At 38.3% G+C, this 22,278-nt stretch overlaps 1 protein-coding gene across 7 annotated transcripts in view; it reads right to left on the bottom strand.

Annotated features, from left to right (window-relative positions):
- Window positions 1–22,278, bottom strand: part of FAM13A (family with sequence similarity 13 member A) — a 282,952-nt gene that overhangs the window by 86,380 nt on the left and 174,294 nt on the right. For 2 of the 7 annotated variants that reach the window (XM_059665532.1, XM_059665540.1), the window contains exon 1: window positions 18,064–18,324. The exons of 4 other annotated variants lie outside the window; for them this stretch is intronic. In XM_059665532.1, coding sequence (XP_059521515.1) covers window positions 18,064–18,092 — 29 coding nt within the window. In that variant the 5' untranslated portion in view covers window positions 18,093–18,324. Of the gene's footprint in view, window positions 1–17,236; window positions 17,337–18,063; window positions 18,325–22,278 lie in introns of those variants that run through there. One more of the 7 variants, XM_059665535.1, reaches the window with a different exon arrangement.

Below are 22,278 nucleotides of genomic sequence, written 5' to 3'. Positions count from 1 at the left end.
AAGTAGAAATGTAAAGTATTAGATAAAAGTAACTAGAAGCTCTAATATTTTTCCTTATACCCCTATTGTGAAATCTTATATACCACTTGGGGTGTATACTACTTTGGGGAAAACAACTAGTTAACTTTTGTTTTCTCTTTCTCACCTATTTTTAAATATGTTTAAGCATCATTAATGAAAAGGGAAGTTTGCTTCAATTGGTAATATTACTTTGGCAATCACCAAATTCTTATTACAAAGCTATTCTCTCTCTCTCTCTCTCTCTCTCTCTCTCACACACACACACACACACACACACACACACACACACACACCCAACCCTAAAAGTTGGAAACGTCTTAACATTTTTTTAAAATATTATTTTATTGATTTCAGAGAGGAAGGGAGAGGGAGAGAAAGATAGAAACATCAATGATAAGAGAGAATCATTGATCGACTGCCTCCTGCACGCCCCCTACTGGAGATTGAGCTCACAACCCGGGCATGTGACTTTGACTGGAGTTGAACCCGGGACCCTTCAGTCCGCAGAGCTCTATCCACTGAGCCAAACCGGCTGGGGCTTAACATTTTAGTTGGAAGATGGCACAAAGTATGAAATACTATTTTTCATTCTCTTGAGATTTTGGTATCCAATTTCAGTATCGCTTAGCTGTTCTAATGTTTATGTTGCCAAAGCTTTTAATGTTTGTAAGTGATTGTGCCAATTCTTCCCATGGGAAGGGTTAAGCGGCGAATCAGCTTATTATCAACTCCAATGTGGACGGGCTTGTAGAATTAAGTTGCAAAGCTGGAAAGATAGAGGCAACTACACCTGAGATCCCTGCAGGTGTCTTGGGAAGAAACCCCTAAGAGCAGTGCTATTACAGGAAGTGGTAAGCCAAACTGATACAAGGAGCTTACACATTTGACTCTAAAATATTCCTTGGAAGTACTTAAAACAAATTATAAACGTATTAGAACTAAGTTTATTTCCTAATCAAGGATTCGGTGTCAAAAAGTACTAATGATAACTAACGATGCAAAAAGGCTGCAACTAAAAACCTGTAATGATTTTATTTGAGAAAAATAGCCTCCATGTGTTATAAAATGAACACTGTACTTAATATTTCTTTGCCAAGAACAGATCCTTAACTCTAACATGTGACAAATTATAATGAAAATTAACATGGGTACTTTAGTGAACATTTAATTATCAATATGGTTGGCTTGCTTAGAATTTAGAAGTGCTTTTGGTAGATGATTTACAGTGAGGTGATGTAGTATTCTGAATACAGCTGTTCATGTGTTTTGGCTAATGATTTATTTGGCATGTCTACTAAATTTCTTTGTAGCAAACAGAGAAGATCAAAATCAGTCAATCCTTTCTTCCTTCACACCTTCTCCTCCTCAATCAGCAGCAGTCAACAAGGCACCAATCCACGCCCCGTAGTAAACAAGAAGAACACTGTAATTTGAAGAGAAAATGAGGATGGCACAGCTGGCTTGGCTGACCTATGAAACAGGAGGTTGTGGTCTGATTCCCAGTCAGGGCACATGCTTGGATTACAGGCTTGATCCCCAGAGATGGGCTTGCAGGAGTCAGCCCATCAATGATTCTCATCATTGATGTTTCTATTTCTCTCTCCTTTTCCCTTCCTCTCTGAAATCAATAAAAAAACATATTTTTAAAAAATGAAGAGCCCAGCTGGCTTGGCTCAGTGGTTGATAGTTGACCTATGAACCAGGAGGTCATGGTTCAATTCCCGGTTAGGGCACATGCCCAGGTTGCAGGCTCAAACCCCAGTGTGGGGTATGCAGGAGGCAGCCAATCAACCTTCTGTCTCATCATTGATGTTTCTATCTCTCTCTCCCTCTCCTTTCCTCTCTGAAATCAATAAAAACATATTTTTTTAAAAATTAAGAAAATGAGGGTAAATAATCAATTCTTATAGTTAATTGACATATTCCTCTTTCCCCGCTTATAGAAGTACCCATGTCTGAAGTTTAGTAATGTAATCTTGATAAAGGTATAAATTCTGAAACAACGAAAGCAAAGCATTTATTTCAAATGGATTAAATCAATTAATTGTAAAACTGATTTTAAAAGCAATTTTAAGGAAAAATGGCCAAGGGAATTCTTCCAAATAGGTTTGAGAAAATAAGCTTTTCCACAAAATTTACATATGAGAATGCAAAACATTTGACATGAACACCATTTTTACTTCTGTGTAAAGTAGGTGTAGTACTATTATAGGACCCCAGACATCTATTATAGAGATTACTCATGCCTGTTTATGGTTTTGTGTCACTCTCTCAGGCATGCCCAATTATATGAAACCAGTCCTATTTTTGCCTAAATTTTAAAATTGAGAATTAATTCTTTAAAAATATATATGTATTTTATTGATTTTTTTTACAGAGAGGAAGGGAGAGAGATAGTTAGAAACATCGATGAGAGAGAAACATCGATCAGCTGCCTCCTGCACACTCCCTACTGGGTACATGCCTGCAACCAAGGTACATGCCTGTGACCGGAATTGAGCCTGGGACCCTTGAGTCTGCAGGCCAACGCTCTATCCACTGAGCCACACCAGTTTAGGGCGAGAATTAATTCTGATTCACTTTTAATTAAAAAAAATAAGTGCATGCAATGTAGAAGAAAGAAGGAGTGTGTGTCATGAAATTAAGCCAATGACAAACTGTAACAACTTGGAATTCATTCAATTTCCTCTGGTTGCTAGTATGAACCCCATATTTTAATCATTTCCTGTTTGCTGACTTTGAAAAATGGCCAAGCTTAAGCAGCTAATTCACTTGCTTTTAAAAAAAAAAATTTTTTTTTCAAGCATATACTGAGAGATTTGGGCAATCAACTCATGTATGTCAGGCAATCAGGCGCTTAATGTCCTCAGACTTGTGGTATTCCACTCTCTCCAAACACCTGCCTGTGGGAAGGACATTTATCAAACCGATCCAAGTGATAGTCCAAATCTAAGAAGCTACAAAAGAGGATGATAATAACGCAGATATCAGAGTTTCAGGAGGGTCCTATCTAACTTATTTTTCAACATGGCACAACACTGGTAAGTGCAGAGAAATGAATGACACCTAGACTTAGAATCTTCATGAGCTGGAATGATTTCTAGATAGAAGGCAATGCCTATCGGTTTAATTACATAGCAGCTAACTGAAATAATGAAAATCATGGTGTTTTCTATGTCTAAGGAAAACCAAATACTGTTGGGAGAATTCCCAGAGTGAGGTGTTCAGACTGGACTTTCAATTACTGGGTCAAAAGCACCATTTCATCCAATTCCCTTTTGAAACATTCCAATTAGTCCAACTTTCTAACTCAGTGGTTCTCAACCTTGGCTGCACATTAGAATCACCTGGGAATCTTGTTAAAATCCTGATTTCTGGGCCTCATCCTCCGGAAATTCTGTTTCTTTGTTACTAATGATGAGGCCCAGAAATCAGGATTTTAACAAGATTCCCAGGTGATCCTAATGTGCAGCCAAGGTTGAGAACCACTGTTCTAACTGGTCAATATGGCTGGCTACCAAAATAATTAACATAATCTGCATATTTAGTTACACACTTTACATTTTCAAGTGATTTGAGCTGCAAGAAATAGTTTGTGTTCCTCGAGGATAGAAAAATAAATAAATGCTAAGCATTCGGTTCTATTCATTGAAAAAAACTAGGAAAACCATCTATGGGGGCTTAAAAAGAAAAAAGAGCAAAAAAGGGAGAGAGGAAGTGAAGGACATGTGAAAGGATAAAATCAATAGTACTAAGTAAACATTTTTATGGAATTCAGGTGTGTGTGTTTTTTCCACGTTGCAACAGAATGTGCTAAGAATTTTCTTAGAGAATGATCAGGTGAGTGAAGTTAATTAGCACATTTTCTCCCCTCCCTCCCTCCCTCCCTCCCTCCCTCCCTCCCTCCCTCCCTCCCTCCCTTCCCTCCCTCCCTCCCTCCCTCCCTTCCCTCCTTCCCTCCCTCCTGCAAGAGACCAAGTGCCACACTTACTGGAGCATTTTTAAAATATATTTTATTTATTTCAGAGAGAAAGGAAGAAAGAGAGAGAGAGAGAAACATCAATGATGAGAGAGAATCATTGATTGGCTGCCTTCTGCATGCCCCCCAATGGGGATTGAGCCCGCAACCCAGGCATGTGCCCTTGACTGGAATCGAACCTGGGACCTTCCAGTCTGCAGGCCGACACTCTATCCACTGAGCCAAACCAGCTAGTGCTTACTGGAGCATTGTTGATGTATGCAGTCTCAGGCAAGGCCATTCCCCACTACAGCTGGGGAGTGATGTAGCAGGATGTTCTGCTACAGGCTTTTGGTTGGCCCCATTGAGGAGTATGGAAAAAAAGAATCTCTGTGTGTTTTTTTAAAACAAATGTAAAAGTTTTCAGATTGGTAGGTACCTAAGAGTGCACCGCTGTAATTTTGGGGAATATTTTCGTATATATACTTATTGTAAACCCAAGCAGTTTTGTTTGCCATTTTTTTATTTGTATATTGCGACTAAAATTGCAACACCGAGCCAGTACAAAGAAAAACAAACTACTGAAGTTCAAGAGCAAATAGATTTTCCTGACTAAAGGGTAAGTGTGAAGACCTGAAGCTGTTACTATTCACAGGACAGGCATTTTAGCCAACACGAAGAGGTGTTATCTTGGAGGCAAAACAGACAAAACAAGAATTCCAAAAAGTTAGAATGCCCCCACCCCCGATAATATAGAAAAATGTTTCTACGGCTTCCTTTTTTCCCATACTACCTTCTTAAATGCCTAGTGGAAATTTGAAATATATTGTTATGGGTTCAATTGTGTCCCTTCAAAAAGATATGCTGAACCCCTAACCCATATGTCAGAAAGTGACCTTATTTGGCGATAGGATGTTTACAGGAGTGATCAAGTTAAAATGAAGTTATTAGAGTGGCAGGCGTCCTTATAACAAGGGGCAATTTGGACACAGAGATAGGCACATAGGGAGAACGCCATGTGAAGATGGGAGTTATGCTGCCACAAGCCACACTGGAGAGAGGCCGAAGGTCCCCCAGTGCCTTCAGTGGGAGCTCAGCCCTGCCAACACATTGACTTGGGACTTCTGGCCTCCAGGACAGGGGGGGGGGGGCGATAACTTCCTATTATTCTAAGTCCGGTTTGTGGTACCTTGTTACAGCAGCCCTAGGAAACCAATACATCTCTGCTAGTTATTTTTTCTCAATTCAGAAATAAGCATCTGCCTCACAAAGGTGTTTCCATCTTACAAAAAGGTTGTGCTCTGAAAATGCATTTATAGGAACGTTACGACTAGAATCAAGTTCCCAGACCGACACAGGGGTTTGATTTCCAGGCCTATACTCTCCTCTCATTCTAATGATCTATCCTCAATAAGTAGTCCAGATACTATATTTTTAAAGACTTTTGGCCATGATCCAAATCATTTTACATCTTGAGATTACAAATAAACTTAAAATGGACGTACATTTCATAAAATTATTCTTACTCTGTTTGGATAATTTATGTTTTGTTATATTTTTAATGTAAAATTATATAAAATAGGGGCCACAACCTGCTAAACTAGTTTTATGACCATTAATAGGTCATGACCCACATTGAAAAACATGTGTAAGACACTATGCCAAACACACTTCTCCCCTGCTTGATGCACAGAATGCACTCAGTGAATATTTTTAAATTGAGACCCCACAGAACAGAGAGAAAACGCGTTTTCCTTTTCTGCCCCACTTCCAGAACCAGCGCTGGGCCCAAGGACAGATTTTGTTGAGTGTGGATGGCAGAGAAAAGCACAGAGAAGAGGTGGGTCCAGATATGCTCAGCAGTGCACATGGGGATGGAGTTCTGGAAGGCCATGGGGAGCTAACAGTTTCTTCTAACTACTCCTTTCCTGGTTGTAACGAAGGTGGTGTCAGGAGACACAGGGACGAACGAACGCTCTCTCTGGGTTCCTCCTTATTTAGACGGTGGCACTCTTTATCACCTGCGTTCTATCTTCTAGATTCACAGGAACATCTCATTCTTTTTCAATCTCATCCACCCAGCTAAATTCCGTCTTGGATGACCTCCTGATGACAGCTTGAACTCTGAGACATTGGAGGGGGTTGAGGGTATGTGTATGCATGGGCACGGGAGGGGGGGGGAGGGTCTGTAAAAAGGGAGGGGGCGGATGCTTTATCAAGGGAACCATAACCACCGACTGATTAAATGACACATCTAAGAGGCTCACCATGGAATCACACTTCACAGGGGACCCTGGCTGAAGACATGTCTAGAGTCATAGGACAGAATTTTCATTCCTCTCACATTTGAGTCATGGTAATAAACCAACTGCCCTCCTTAAGGAAGTTTATCTCTTACCCCCACCTCTGGTAAACCACCAAGTTGTATTGATTCTATCTCAAAAAAAACAAGTCACCGGAATTGGATCTGTCCTTCCCATTTCCACTATCTTAGTCTTTCACAGGGTCAACACTCTCTCTTTCCCTGCTACCCACAGCAGTTTATCTGTAATACTCTCATCGGAACCATCCTTCACACTTACTAGGTAAGAGTCAGTCTTGCTTCCCCACTGGCTTTGGGGTAGAGTCCAAATGTCTAAACCTAGCATACAAGGTGCCTCCCAATCTAAGCCCAACATAACTCTCTAGATCAGTGCACTTTCTTTACTCTCCCCATGTGTACATGCTGTTCCCTCTCTCTAAAATGCTTTATCCACCTCTCTCCACCTGATAAATACTTATCTCTCAGCTTTCAAGTCACCTAATCAGGAAGCCATCTCCAGGACCCTGGAGAGGGAGCCACTCTTCCCCCAGGCTCTGAGACACTGAGTTCACAGCTACAGGCCAGTGCTCAGCACATGACGACGTAGAAATTCCCGAGTTCAGATGCTGGCCTCACTGCCTGGATTTGTCTCTCTCTCTGTACCACCGGCACCTAGCAAGGTGCCTAGAACACGCCAGGTGCTCAATAAATGGCTGTTGAATAAAATCAGCATCAAGACTTTGCTGAGTGTTAACACTACTGTTAGACTAAATATTTTGAAAACATACACTTTATGACTTATAAAATTAATTTTTCCAGTAGAAGCATTCTCACGTATCTCTGTGTTAATTATTTTAAGTTACCTTGTTCCCTTCTATTCAAAACAATGAAATTTCAACTCTACCATGAGTTTTCTCCAATCTTCCTTAAAAGAGAAAGAAAGGAAGAAAGAGAGAAAGAGAGAAAGAGAGAAAGAGAGAAAGAGAGAAAGAGAGAAAGAAAGAAAGAAAGAAAGAAAGAAAGAAAGAAAGAAAGAAAGAAAGAAAGAAAGAAAGAAAGAAAGAAAAAGAGAAGAAAAATAGCCCTGGCTGGGTGCTCAGTTGGTTGGAGCATCATCCGGATGTACCCAGGTTGTATGTTTGATCCCCGATCAGGGCACATATAAGAACCAACCAATGATTGCCTAAATAAGTGGAACAACAAATCAATATTTCTCTCTTTCTTTCTCTCTCTCAGATCAATAAACAACTTTTTAAAAAGATAATTTCTTTTCTTCAACTGCACAATTAGAGGTGTGAGTTCTTCCATTATGCCAACAATGTAAACACTGTACTTTCAGTGGTGAACAGTGAACCCAGAAAAGGATATGTTCAGACAAAGTAATGTTTGAATATGTTCTTGCCACAAACTGTATTTGTTTTTTCTGGCTTGAGAGCAGAGAAAGAAAATTACTTCACCGCACTGCAAACCCAAAGGTTGTTTGGGGCTCAAAGAAATTTTTGGTTTAGTTACAAAACTATTATCAAGGCAGCTGAAATCTTTCTTCTGTCTTTGAAATGCTTGTTCAGAAAAGTGATGTTTGTCCTTATTACAGCCATATAAGATTGCCATAGGAGGCAGTAATTTGGAATGTACATTACAATAACTTCCTTTTAGAGGGGATTGATATTAGTTGATGAGAAAATATTTTTAGAATATTAGTAAATAAATTAAAATAGTTTCTAATCTTTAGTTACCAAAACAAAAATTCAAAGAACTAGGATACCTGCAGAAGGGAAGAAAATAGTAAATTATTTTTACTAACTTCTTTTAATAATTACCTTAATTATAATAGTTTAAAAATATGTTTTTATTTATTTCAGAGAGGAAGGGAGAGGGAGCGAGAGATAGAAACATCAATGATGAGAGGGAATCATTGATAGGCTGGCTCCTGCATGCCCCCTACAGGGGATCGAGCTCACAACACAGGCCTATGCCCTGACCGGGAATCATACCATGACCTCCTGGTTCATAGGTAGATGCTCAACCATTGAGCAACACCAGTTGGGCAATACTAATATTTTTAATGGTTTGCTAATGTAGCTTTTATTATCAGAAAAATTTCCCAAACTGTTAGCTCTGAATGTGGATTTTTTGAAGGCGACAAAGTGCATTGAAAGCAATGAAAATTACTCTGTCATCTTCCCCCTAGCAAACCGCCTGCTGCCAGTGGAGGGCTCTGCACAGAAAAATGACTCAAGGACTTGTTTCTACAGTGTCATGATTTTGTGCTGGTTTTTAGGATGAAGACCCACTGGTGACGGTGTAAAGGCTTGATGTACCTGCACTCAGGCTCTGTGAGCTTCCACAACCACATTCACGTGCTCAGCCAGCATTTTCTGAGGTCTTCTCCTTATCAGAGCCTATGATAGGTGCCGGAGATACAGGCTAATAAGATATGACCCCAACCCTCACAGAATGTATAGGCCAGAAAGAAATAGCAACTTAAAATTTGATAATGATCAAAAACTTTAAAAAGGGATAACATTATGAAAAAGGGATACCATACACTGAGGACTTGCCATAATAAGCCAGGCCTTGGGCCAAGAGCTTCCTATACATTTTCTCATTCAATTCTCAAAGACTCCCGTGTGTGTGTGTGTGTGTGTGTGTGTGTGTGTGTGTGTGTGTAGGAGAAGTATCACTAAGCAGACTTTTCAGATAAGAAAAACAAGTTTTACAACTAGCTGAAGGCCACAGAGCCAGGCAGAGGACAAGGTCTAGACCTTAAACATGAAGGCTGGCAGGTAGGTGAGGTGAGTGACACTGGGAGTGACTTTTAAAGGTCACATAGGCATCTTTAGGAGACAGATAATGGATAATACAAAGAAAGAGAATTACAGGCCAAATTCCATGATGAACATAGATGCTAAAATCCTCAACAAAATATTAGCAACTTTCATCCAGCAATATGTTAAAAAGATCATAAACCATGATCAAGTGGGATTTATTCCAGGGATGCAAGGCTGGTACAATATTTGCAAATCAATAAACATGATACATCACATAAACAAATTGAAAGAAAAAAAATCACATGATCATATCAATAGATGCAGAGAAAGCATTCAACAAAATCCAACACCCATTTTTGATAAAAACTCTCAGCAAAGTGGGAACAGAGGGAGCATATCTCAATATAATAAAAGCCCTATATGATAAACCTACAGCCAACATCATACTCAATGGGCAAAAACTAAAACGATTTCCCCTAAGAACAGGAACAAGACAGGGATGCCCATTCTCACCACTCCTGTTCGACATACTACTGGAAGTTCTAGCCGTAGCGATCAGACAAGAAAAAGAATTAAAGACATCCAAATTTGAAAAGGAGAAGAACTGTTATCACTCGTAGATGACATGATTATTGCACATAGAAAACACTAAAGACTCCTTCAAAACACTACTAGACTTAATAAATGAATTCAACAATGTCGCAGAATACAAAATTAACACCCAGAAATCTATGGCTTTTTTATACACCAACTAGAGGCCCAGTGCACAAAATTCGTGCAGGGTGGGGAGAGGTCCCTTAGCTGGCCTGCACCCTCTCAAAATCTGGGACCCCTTGGGGGATGTCCGACTGCCGGTTTAGGCCCGATCCATAGGAGGATCGGGCCTAAACCGGCAGTCGGACATCCCTCTTGCAATCTGGGACACTGGCCCCTAACTGCTTGCCTGCCTGCCTGATTGCCCCTAACTGCCTCTGCCTGCCTGATCACTCTGTCTGCCTGATCGCCCCTAACTGCCTCTGCCTGCCTGATTACCCCTACCCACTCGCCTGCCTGCCTGATCACTCCTAACTGCTCTGCATGCTTCCCTGATCACCCCTAACTGCTCACCTGCCTGCCTGATCACCGCTAACCACTTGCTGGGGGGCTGCCGGCCAGGGTGAGGGGCCGTGGTCATTCTGGTCTCTGGTCGTTCTGCTGTTTCGGTTGCTGGGCTTTTATTTATATAGAATAATGAACTCACAGAAAGAGAAACTAAAAAAACAATCCCATTTACCTGCACTAAAAAAAATGAAGATACTTAGGAATAACTTAACTAAGGTAAAAGACCTGTACTCGGAAAACTACAAGATATTGAAAAAAGAGACAGAGGAAGAAATAAACAAATGGAAGAATATACCATACCCATGAATTGGTAGAATCAACATCATTAAAAAGTCCACACTACCCAAAGCAATCTACTAATTCAACGCAATCCCCATTAAGATACCAACGGCATATTTCACAGACCTAGAACAAACTCTCCAAAAATTCATATGGAATAAAAAAAGACTCCGAATAGCCACAATGTTAGCTATTGAGAGAAAGAAGAACTAATTTGGAGGGATTACAATACCAGATATCAAACTATACTACAAAGCCACTGTTCTCAAAACTGCCTGGTACTGGCACAAGAACAGACATATAGACCAATGGAACTGAAAAGAGAACCCAGAAATCGACACAAGCCATTATGCTCAATTTACCAGTTAACTGCCACACATCCAAAATGGAAACCATCCCCACACGCCACGATATTTTGAATTTATTTTAAAAAATCAATTTGCAATGAATATTATAAAAATAAATATATTACTCAGAATCCGGGTGTTCTTGAATATTTTCAGCTGAAAATTCTCACAAAAAATGATTTTAAAGTTGGTCAGGGCTGCCATTTAGGGAGAACATTTTTTTTTTTTTTTAATAGATGTGCGTGGCCTGTGGCGAAGATCCGCCGCTTTTGTCTACAGATGCTTATGGCGTACAATGGGTTAATATTTGACAAAAGAGGCAAAAGCATACAGTGGTGTCAAGACAGTCTCTTCAATAAATGGTGTTGGGAAAACTGGACAGATACGTGCAAAAAATGAAACTAGACCACCAACTTACACCATACACAAAATAAACTCAAAATGGGTAAAGGACTTAAACATTAAGATAGGAAACCAAAATTTCTTAGAAGAAGCCATAGTCAGCAAAATAGCAGACATATGTCATAGCAATATCTTTACTGATACAGCTCCTAGGACAATGGAAGCTAAAGAGAAAATAAACAAATGGCACTACATCAAAATAAAAAGATTCTGCACAGCAAAGGAAACCATCAATAAAACAAGAAAGCCCACTGCATGAGTGCACATATTTGCCACTGTTACCTCTGATAAGTGTTTAAACTCCAAAATTTACAGGGAACTCATACAACTAAACAAAAAAAAGATAAACAATCCAATAAAAAAATGGGCAAAGGACCTAAATAGACACTTTTCAAAAGAGGACATACAGAAGGCCAGGAGACATATGAAAACATGCTCAAAGTTACTAATCATCTGAGAGATGCAAATCAAAACGACAATGAGGTACCAGCTATTATCAACCAATGACAAGGTCTGGAGAGGATGTGGAGAAAAAGAAACCCTTGTGCATTGCTGGTGGGAACGCAGACTGGTGCAGCCACTGTGGAAAACAGTATGGAGTTTCCTCAAAAAATTAAAAATGGGACTCCCATTTGACCCAGTAATCCAATTGTAGAAATATATCCCAAGAAACCAGAAACCCCAATCGGAAAGGATAAATGCACCCCTATGTTCATAGCAGCACAATTTACAATAGCTAAGATTTGGAAACAGCCTAAGTGCCCATCAGCAGATGAATGGATTAAAAACCGGCGGTACATCTACACAATGGAATACTATGCTGCTGTAAAAAAGAAGGAACTCTTACCATTTGCAACAGCATGGATGGACCTGGAGAGTATTATGCTAAGCGAAATAAGCCAGTCGGAGAAAGATAAATATCACATATCTTACTCATTTGTGGAATATAATGAACAACATAAACTGATGAACAAAAATAGATCCAGAGGAATACAATAGAAGTAATCCTATTATTTGCAGATTTTTAATATTTCCTACAACTTTTGTGATATTATACTATGTTAGTACAGTTCTGGTAATATTATTATATTTAAACTATTTTTTCTTGAAATATTAATGTTTATTGCATGTAATATTATTATATTTAAAATCATTTTTTCTTGAAATATTAATGTTTATTGCATGTAAATAGCTAATTATTTTGTATCTATAATCTGGTAATAGACTTATTTTGTATATTGTAAAAAAACCAAAAACAGGTGTAAGAATAACAAAATCAAAAGTAAAGCAACATACTACTGCACATCTGAGGAGTCTTATTCTTTACAAAGAACTATCTTATTCTTTAACAACAAAGTTTCCTCCATAAGTAACTGTCAGAATTATCATCCCATTTTACCGGTGAAGAAAATCATCTGCCCAAATTCAAGTGGGAGTCAGTGTCTGGATATGGTTTTTAGTGGCAAGTTTACCACCTTCCCATTGCTTTCCCCACTGAATATCCAACACCTCTACTTTTCCAATAGTTTAAACAGGGTGATCTCCATAAAGTTGAAAAATATCCTCATTTCAGTTCATACTATCATCTTTATTTGGAGTACTGAGGAAACATCTAAACTCCAGAGATACTGCAACCACCACGTGAGAATAGAGCTCACAAAGATCGTATTTGTTCTCAATGAATTCCTGTTACTACCCAACACTGACCATATACAGTATGATAAAGTCTAAGTTACACAACCCCATAAACTAACCCAGATTTGAAGTGAAGCAGCTTTTAACCCCCACTTAGGCTGTGTTTGTGGAGGGGGAGAGAGGAGGGCAGGGAGTGTTATCAAAATGGCAACAAGTAATGAATACCATGAGTTTACAGATAAATTGAAGGTGGCACCACCACAAGCAGCAGAGGGCTCTCTAACACCACGCAGAAGACACATGAGCAGGACCATTATGACCTGGCTTGTTCCCTAGTTAACTCCCACATCATCCCCAGGTTATCAATGTTTACCTTGTTTGCAAAAGGATATTCTAAAGACCAATACTTAGAAAGACCAGATGAATTCTGCTGTAAGTAATTTTAGTGGAATTTTCCTATGCTGGATCAATAATACATGCTAATTAACCCTGTTGCTATAAGTCTTCTTAAAAGAGCCACTGCAATTGGGAATTACATGTACTTCACCATCATAAAATAAACATTCAGTAACATATATTAAATATCATCATTTTCCAGAGGAAGCAATAAAAAAGAGAATTACATAGACATTACTAATGTAAGTTTCCCACTATGGCAAATAAACCAAGGAAAGAAGAGGACGCTAACACATGAAAGTAGATGACAATACAATAAAACCAAAGGAATCCAAATTAACCACCAGTGCTCTTAACTTCATCCTCCACCCTTACCCTTTGTGGATATAAATTGAGTTAACGGATATTGGAAAGTTAATCTAGTAAATCAAATTCTCCTGTGAACGTTGAGTGTTTTGTCATAGTCATAAGACTAAGACTTAAGACTTTGTTTGTTAGTCTACTTAAGTCTAGCAATAAATAAGTTAGAGATCCTTATCTACAGATCCATAATATCTAAGGAAAATAATCCAACAAATATGAATCATGGAAAGAGCCTGAGGTATAAGTAAAGTCTGGAGTCTGATAAAACATGTTATCTCATTTGCGACAGAAGGTCTATTTAGTTACCTAAAGAAATAAAAACTTTTATTTCAATTCTTAATATCATTTATCCACTTACTTCTGTATTATTATATTTCTTTTGGAGTGCTTTCTCTGATGGCAAGAATATCCATCTAATGCTACACAATGTGTTGAGTTTTAAAATTAAGTATAAGAAATATGTGTAGCCCAAGTTGGTTTGGCTCAGTGGATATAGTGTTGGCCTGTGGACTGAAGAGTCCCGGGTTCGATTCCGGTCAGGGCACATACCTGGGTTCGGGCTTGATCCCCAGTAGGAGGGGGGGTGTGCAGGAGGCAGCCAATCAATGATTCTCTCTCATCATTGATGTTGCTATCTCTCTCCTCCTTTCCTCTTTGAAATAAAAATGTATTTTAAAAAAGAAATATGTGTACATATTATAGTATTTTAAAAATAATTGAGATAATTTCACCATCTCAGTGATCTATAATAATTAAAGTGTTATATGCTAATTAGACTGGGCGTCCTTCCGGACCAAGCCGGGGCTGCGAGGGAAGCCTGTGCAAGGCAGCTGGGGGAAGGAAGACCTACTCTTGCACAAACTTTGTGCGTTGGGCCTCTAGTGTATAATAAGATCCCATCTTTAATTTAAGCCATTTGAAGTGAAATGTAACAACTGAATTCTTTACAGGAGTCACATTATAAATATTCAGCTTCTGCAGTTTTTTCTAAAGATCATGAGTTTCTAAATAGTCAACTTCATCCTGGAAAGTCTGCAAATTAAGTTAAGTAATAAACAGACAGCAAAATACATTAAAGGGGGAACCAAAGTATTTTCTTTCATTCTGAGCTTCCAACCTTACCTGTTATTCTCATCTCGGTTACAGATAAGCAGTAACAAATTTATTTTCTACATACTTTCACAATATGCTAAGAAAGGCTAAAAAAGTCACTCTTGGAATTGCAAGCTAAGTAGACATTAGGGTACAAACATGCCCTCCAATAAGACCATATGCTTATATGAGGTTAAACAAAATATAGGGCAATGTTGTCCATGTAGGCACATCTCTATTATTATGCTTATCATACTGTCCACCACATGCATTGTAATTGTCTGGTAATGTGTCTGCATTCTGACCAGCATGTGACCTCTTTGAAGCAGAGCTTTTGTCCTTTTTTTTTTTTTTAAAATACATTTTTATTGATTTCAGAGAGGAAGGGAGAGGGAAAAATAGAAACACTAATGATGAGAGAATCATTAATTGGCTGCCTCCTGCATGCCCCCTACTGGGGATTGAGCCTGCAACCTGGGCATGTGCCCTTGACTGGAATGGAACCCAGGACCCTTCAGTCCACTGGCCAACGCTCTATTCATTGAGCCAAACCAGCTAGGGCAGAGCTTGTGCATCACTAGTAGTACAGAGTAGTGTTTGGTCATAGAGAAAAATGTTAAACAGCATTCTCAGGATGCTTTGTTTTAATAGGTAACACTCACCCTCTAGTAAATGAAAGCACCAATTATGAAAACAAAAACACAAAACAAAACACACCTCATATAAGGTAACGGGTAACGATACACAGTACGCTATCTGGGTATGTTGAGTTTACTGTTAGATTGTTATATATACCTGCTGTCAATGGTTTTATACCAACTATAATTATTAACCAGAGTTTAGATCAGTGTTTCTCTGAATGTGGGGACCATTTTGATCAGATTTGCTTTTGGGAAGCTTGTTAAGATGAAGATCATTTCCCTGTCACACCCATATTCCAATACAGTGAGTCCAGGGAAGGAGGGCAGCAGGACGAAGTTAATTTTAAAAATAAGTTACCCAGGTAATTCTCATGCGCCTAAAGTATGAGAAGCATTGGCCCATCTGCTCAATATAAACAGTGAGCATAAACTTCCTTAGCTGGTATCTAAAGCTATCCTCTCACTCGTCCCCTTTCAATTCAGGTTTTCCCCCTTCAGGCTCTTAAACAGAAGAGAGCTGAGCTCTCATCCCAGCAGCCAGCAGGCATTACCACAAGGCTCTGCAACCTTCAGGCTTCAGGCAGAGTAACCGTGGGCGCGGCTGGCAATAATCATTACCAGAGAGTCACAGAGGCCCTTAGCCAAAGATACTGAACCAGGAGCAGAAATGTTTTCTGCATCGGTGCTTAAGTTCTCAAGAGATCCTTATCGAAGAGAACCGCACAAACCTGGTCCTTGCCTTCAGGAGGTTTATAACCAAAGGCAGGCAGAGGCCAGAAATGAACACTGCAGGGTAATCAATCCATTTAAACTCTCAGATTAGGCGAACAGTGAATGTGCTGGTCAGCATTTTGGAATGCAGATTCAAATTCTGACTCTGACATAGGTTGATTGATAAGAACTAACAATGCAAAATAAATTTGGAGAAAATTCCATTTTAGCTTTTATCATCTTAGCTCCTTAAACAGAGTTTTAGCAGTATAAAGATCTATTTCCTTCTTAACTGTTATTATATCATCAAGTAGCTTATTACAGAGTTCCGTAATAGCCAATATTCTTGTCTAGAATATGACTTGCTTAAGAGCCTTAAAAACTGACATCATTACAAGAAAAACTAATCCCCAACTTTAAAGTTGGAAACCAAATCAAGACTCCAAAAAGTGTACATTAGTTTTACTCTCTTGCAGGCTTCAAGCATGTGGGTTAGTGTGGAAAAACTTCAGATCTCTCTATAAGCCACTTTATGCTTTCTTAGGTTAATTTTTTAGAGAAGGAATTTTTGGGACACCTCCATCAAGTCCCCATTACAGTGCACCTGTCATTACAGGGAAAGAGAAACAGTGCACAGGTTTATCTCACGGTATTACGTCGGCAGGACCCATTCTGTAAATAAACACAATTTTTGTTTACCTTATTTTAATGATTAAAACGTGAACATTCTGCCATGGCCGGTTTGGCTCAGTGATTGGAACATCTGGCCCATGGATTGAAGGGTCTTGGGTTCGATTACAATCAAGGGCACATACCTCAGTTACAAGCTCGATCCCCAGCCCTGGTCGGGTGCATGCAGAAGACAACCAACATATGTGTCTCTCTCACTCTCTGTTTCTATCCTTCCCTTCCATTCTCTCTGAAAATCGAAAGAACAAAATGTCCTCAGGTGAGGATTAATAACAACAAAAAAACCATATGAACACTCAGTAAAATATTGACGATATGGTTTTTAAAATGAAATTCATTTTTGTCCTGATTTTTTTCAATCTTATAAACTAGATTTACTCTTTGATTCAAAAAATCATTTTCACTAATAAAACCCTCTATAGTTTTCTTAAAGGAAGTATTTATTGACTGCCACTGCAGGTAAAGCAGTTGAAGTTGAAATATGATAATATGATTGGCAAGTCATCTTAAAAATTATAAAATGTGACCTTGGGCACCTCTGAGACTTCCTCCATGCCTCAGTTTTCTTGTTGTGAAACTGAAGGAATAGGCTCCGACATCACACAGGTGACTTCCAGCTTTAACATTCTAGGATACGTTATTCACTTATTAGTTCACCAACAGTGTTCTTTCTTACAAACCCCTTGGTTTAAAGTTACATTTCTTTGCTCCACCCCAACCTCCATAATTCCTTATAATCATTAACGAACAAAACAGTCTTGTGCTCAAATGTTCTTATGTAGTAATTTTTAAAAAGATGTCATTTGTGTAATAAATCCATAATTATTCACAGGGAAATATTATCCTTAACACTTATGTTCATGTATTATATTCTACTTATTGATAGAAAATCCTTGCCTAGATCTGAACTCCAGAAGGGAGGGAGTCTAAGATGCATTTTTTTAAAAGCATGTCATAGCCTATAGACATGCTTTAAAACGAGCTTGGTTTTTACCACAGCTTCACAACACTGCTAAGAAGCTAATTCAGTTTTCTTATAAACCTGCTCAATATATTCTTCAGTTCTTCTTTACATTTCATAGATATTTTCTTACATTTATTTTTATTCAAGAGAAAAAGAACCTGAACATAATAATCAAGTGAAAAAGATAATAAATTGGGCATAAGTGTCAGTAAAAGAAGCAGTATAGTATTTAAATTTTTCTGGACTTAATGAAGAACATGATGTACCATGGACTCTCCACAGTTTGCAGCATGTTACTAGAAGATGTCAAGTATTGGCAAAGTTATATGGTTGGCTTCTACTTAGAAAATACAGAACAGAATGAAACAAACAAACAGGAAAGAATACTACCTTTGCAGAGGCATGATTTCACAAGCCATTCTTGTACACAGATTTGCAAGGGACCCTCACAAGCGTCTCTTCCACACCAATATGCCAAGTGTGGTCGTCTGTCCAGTGAACGTCTTCTTACAGTGGCTGGGCTGGGCTTGGGCGGGAGGCTGCAGCTCACAGCTGAAGCAACTTGCTCTGCAGCTAGCGAGAATTCTGCTGCTCTCAGCCTCCAAACTTCTCCAAGCAATGCTATTTTATCGACTGCCTCTCCACATTTACACTGCAGTCCACTTTGACCTTTTGTTCCAAAGAAGCAGCTGAACCATCCAGCCAATCAGAGGAGCAGCTGCTGCAATGCTTAATCTGCTTCTTTTGCTGCTGCTGTTGCTCCTCCTCCTCCTCCTCCTCCTCCTCCTCCTCCTCCTCCTCCTCCTCCTCCTCCTCCTCCTCAGTCTTCTCCTCCCCTTCCTTCTCCTCCTCCAGCCGCTGCTCCTGCTCCTCAGTGGGCTTGCTTAATTCTGGTAACTTGAAACTTTCTCCTTAGCAGTTCCACTGACAAGCTTGTCAGTTTGAGGCAAGCAACCAATAACTGCAGCAAGAGTCCCTTACTTCTCGGTGTTACAGAGACTGTCAACAAGGAAATCCATTTGTCAAGGACAGACATTGCCTCTGTAACAAAAGGTTTCTGTGACAGAAGGCAACAGCTATGCTCCATCCCCTTTCTTCCCTTAGGACAGCAGTTCTCAACCTGGGGGGTCGAACGACCCTTTCACAGGGGTCGTCTAAGACCATCGGAAAACACATATATAATTACATATTGTTTTTGTGATGAATCACTATGCTTTAATTATGTTCAATTTGTAACAATGAAAATATATCCTGCATATCAGATATTTGCATTACGATTCATAACAGTAGCAAAATTACAGTTATGAAGTAGCAACAAAAATAATTTTATGGTTGGGGGTCACCACAACATGAGGAGCTGTATTAAAGGGTCGCGGCATTAGGAAGGTTGAGAACCATGGCCTTAGGAAGAAAAGCCAACAAAAAAACCAAACCACTAACATGGGAAGGCATGATACTTTTCTAGAAGGAAGGCATGCTTTTAGATCCTTGCCCTGCCCACATTTATTTCCTGCTGATGTTTGTTTACACTGTGGTGGGTAGTAGTCACTGGTGACATCACCCAAGTCACGTAGCCCTCGCTCCTGGGAAAAAGTGTATGTCCTAAGGCTGCCCACATTCTCAAAGGATCAAAGCCTCTACTCCCATGGAAGTTATTTCAACTTATTTCCGTATTTTATCCTTATAAAGTTGAATGTGTTTATTTACATAGTCATTTTCCTCTAAGAACATTAACAGGCTTTTTTGGTTATTTTCTTTCTCTCTTTATCTATCATCTATCTATCTATCTATCTATCTATCTATCTATCTATCTATCTACCTACCTACCTACCTACCTACCTACCTATCTATCATTACAGGTAACAACAAATCAATTTTTCTATGAGGTTAATTATCCAGCTCTCCTTTATAGTTTCTTCTTCTCATCATGGAATAGTAAAGTGTTATATTTTTAGTAACACAACTGCTAATCCACAGATTTCAAACAATGCAAGAACAATAATAGCAACACATTTTAAGGAGATTTCTTTCACATCATGAGAACTGCAAAGAGTTACAAGGAAGTCCAGAGCATTGCCTTTATTTTTTTATGTTTATTTTTTAAAATATATTTTATTGATTTTTTTTTTACAGAGAGGAAGGGAGAGGGATAGAGAGTTAGAAACATTGAAAGAGAGAAACATCGATCAGCTGCCTCCTGCACACTCCCTACTGGGGATGTGCCTGCAACCAAGGTACATGCCCTTGACCGGAATCGAACCTGGGACCCTTGAGTCCGCAGGCTGACGCTCTATCCACTGAGCCAAACTGGTTAGGGTCAGGGCATTGCCTTTAGAAGAATGGACAGAGAGCCAGAGTCCATGATGTTCAGAAACAGTGGGGGCTTGTGGTCCAAAAAGATATCCTCCTCCCCTGTAGCTTCTCCCAGATGTTTCAGACCATGTATAATTCTGAATTTAGAACACACAGTCCCATTGTAGGTGTCACTTTCCTTTGCTATACATGTTCACATCACGATAGAATATCAGTAACTAAAACCAGCCTTTTAAAACAATGGAAGTTGAATTGAATCCAGGACTTATTTTAATTGAAATTGTAAAAAGAGTCCTTTTTTTAAAAAAAATTCTTGATTTGGAAATTCTAATTTGATTCTCCAGTAACAATAACTTAGCTCTGTATAGCTGCTTAAGTTTTTTTTTTTTTCAAAATGCCTTTACAACTTAACATTTCAATTAACTGCTAGAGTTAGAAAATCACTATTATATCTTCCATAACAGAGTCAAGAAGAAAACAGAAAATCTGAAAGACATAACTGCTAACAAAATAGAATCAATAATTTAAAAAAAACAGACAAAAAAAAACCTCCCAACAAACAAAAGTCTTGGACCAGATGGTTTCATAGGTGAATTTTACCAAAAATTCAAAAGAATTAACCTATATCCTTCTCAAACTATTACACAAAGTTGAAGAGGAGGAAAGGTTTCCAAGCTCATCTTATGAGGCCAGTATTACCCTGATTTCAAAACCAGACAAAGACATTACAAAAAGAATAATGAAAAAATAAATTATAGAGTAATATCCCTGATGAACATAGAGGCAAAAATTCTCAATAAAATATGAGCAAACCAGATCCAGCAATACATTAAAAAGATCATACACCATGATCAAGTGGGATTTATTCTGGGGTGTAAGGTTAATTCAATGTCCACAACTCAAGTAATATGATATACCACATAAATGAAATGAAGGATAAAAATCATATGACCATATCAATAGAGGCAGAAAATCCATCTCATAAAGTCCATCATCCATTTATGATAAAAAATTCACACAACTCTAAGCAAAGTCAGATTAGAGAGAATATATCTCAAAACAATATAGGCCATATGTGACTAACACAGTTAGTATCATACTCAATGGTGAAAAGCTAAAAGTGTTTTCCTTAAGATCAGTAACAAGACAAGGATGTCCACTTTCATCCTTAATTCAACATAATCCTAGAAGTCCTAGCCACAACAATCAGACAAATAAAAGGCATACAAATTGAAAAGAAAGAAGTAAAAGTGTCAGTATTTGCAGATGACATGATACTATATATTCCACCAAAGAACTATTAAAACTGATAAATAAAATCAGTGAAGTAGTAGGATACAAAACTAATATTAAGAAATTAGTTGTATTTTTATACACCAATAAAGAGCTATCAGAAAGAAATACCATTTACAACTGCATAAAAAATACCTAGGGATAAATGTCACCACGAGATAAAAGATCTATGCTCAGAAAATTATAAGACACTGAAGAAAGAAATTGAAGAAGATATAAATAAATGGAAACATATACTATACTCATGGAAAGGAAGAATAAACATTGTTTAAATGTTCATACAATCCAAAGCAATGTATAGATTCAATGCAATACCTATCAAAATACCAATGGCATTTTTCACAGAACTAGAACAAATAATCCTAAAATTAATAGAAACCACAAAAAAATCCCAATTGGTTGGAGGCATCATGCTACCTGACATCAAACTATACTACAATATTATAGTAATCAAAACAGCATGGTACTGGCATAAAAACAGACACATAGATTTACAGGACAGAATAGAGAACCCATAAATAAACGACTATATGGTAAATTAATTTATGACACCGGAGGCAGGAACATACAATGGGGTAAAGACAGTCTCTTCAATAAATGGTGTTGGGAAAGCTGAAAGATATATGCAAAAAAATGAAACTAGACCACTTTCTTATACCATATACAATAATAAACTCAAAATAGATTAAAGACTTATACGTAAGATCAGGAACCACAAAACTCCTAGAAGCAAACATAGGCAGTAAACTCTTTGACATTGCTTTTGGTAATTCTTTTTTTTTTTTTAATGTCTCCTCAGGCAAGGGAATCAACAGGAAAAAATAAACAAATGGGACTACATTAAACTAAAAAGGTTTTGCACAGCAAAGAAAACTATCAACAAAACAAAAAGGCAACCTACTGAATGGGAGAAGATATTCACCAATCATATATCTGATAAAGGGTTAATATTGAAAATATATAATGAACTCATATAGCTTAACACCAAAAAAACCAAAA

Source organism: Myotis daubentonii, chromosome 1 (assembly GCF_963259705.1).
Source record: "Myotis daubentonii chromosome 1, mMyoDau2.1, whole genome shotgun sequence".
NCBI lineage: Eukaryota > Metazoa > Chordata > Mammalia > Chiroptera > Vespertilionidae > Myotis > Myotis daubentonii.
Note: the sequence above shows the minus strand (reverse complement) of the source record. Positions and strands in the feature narration are given on the sequence as shown.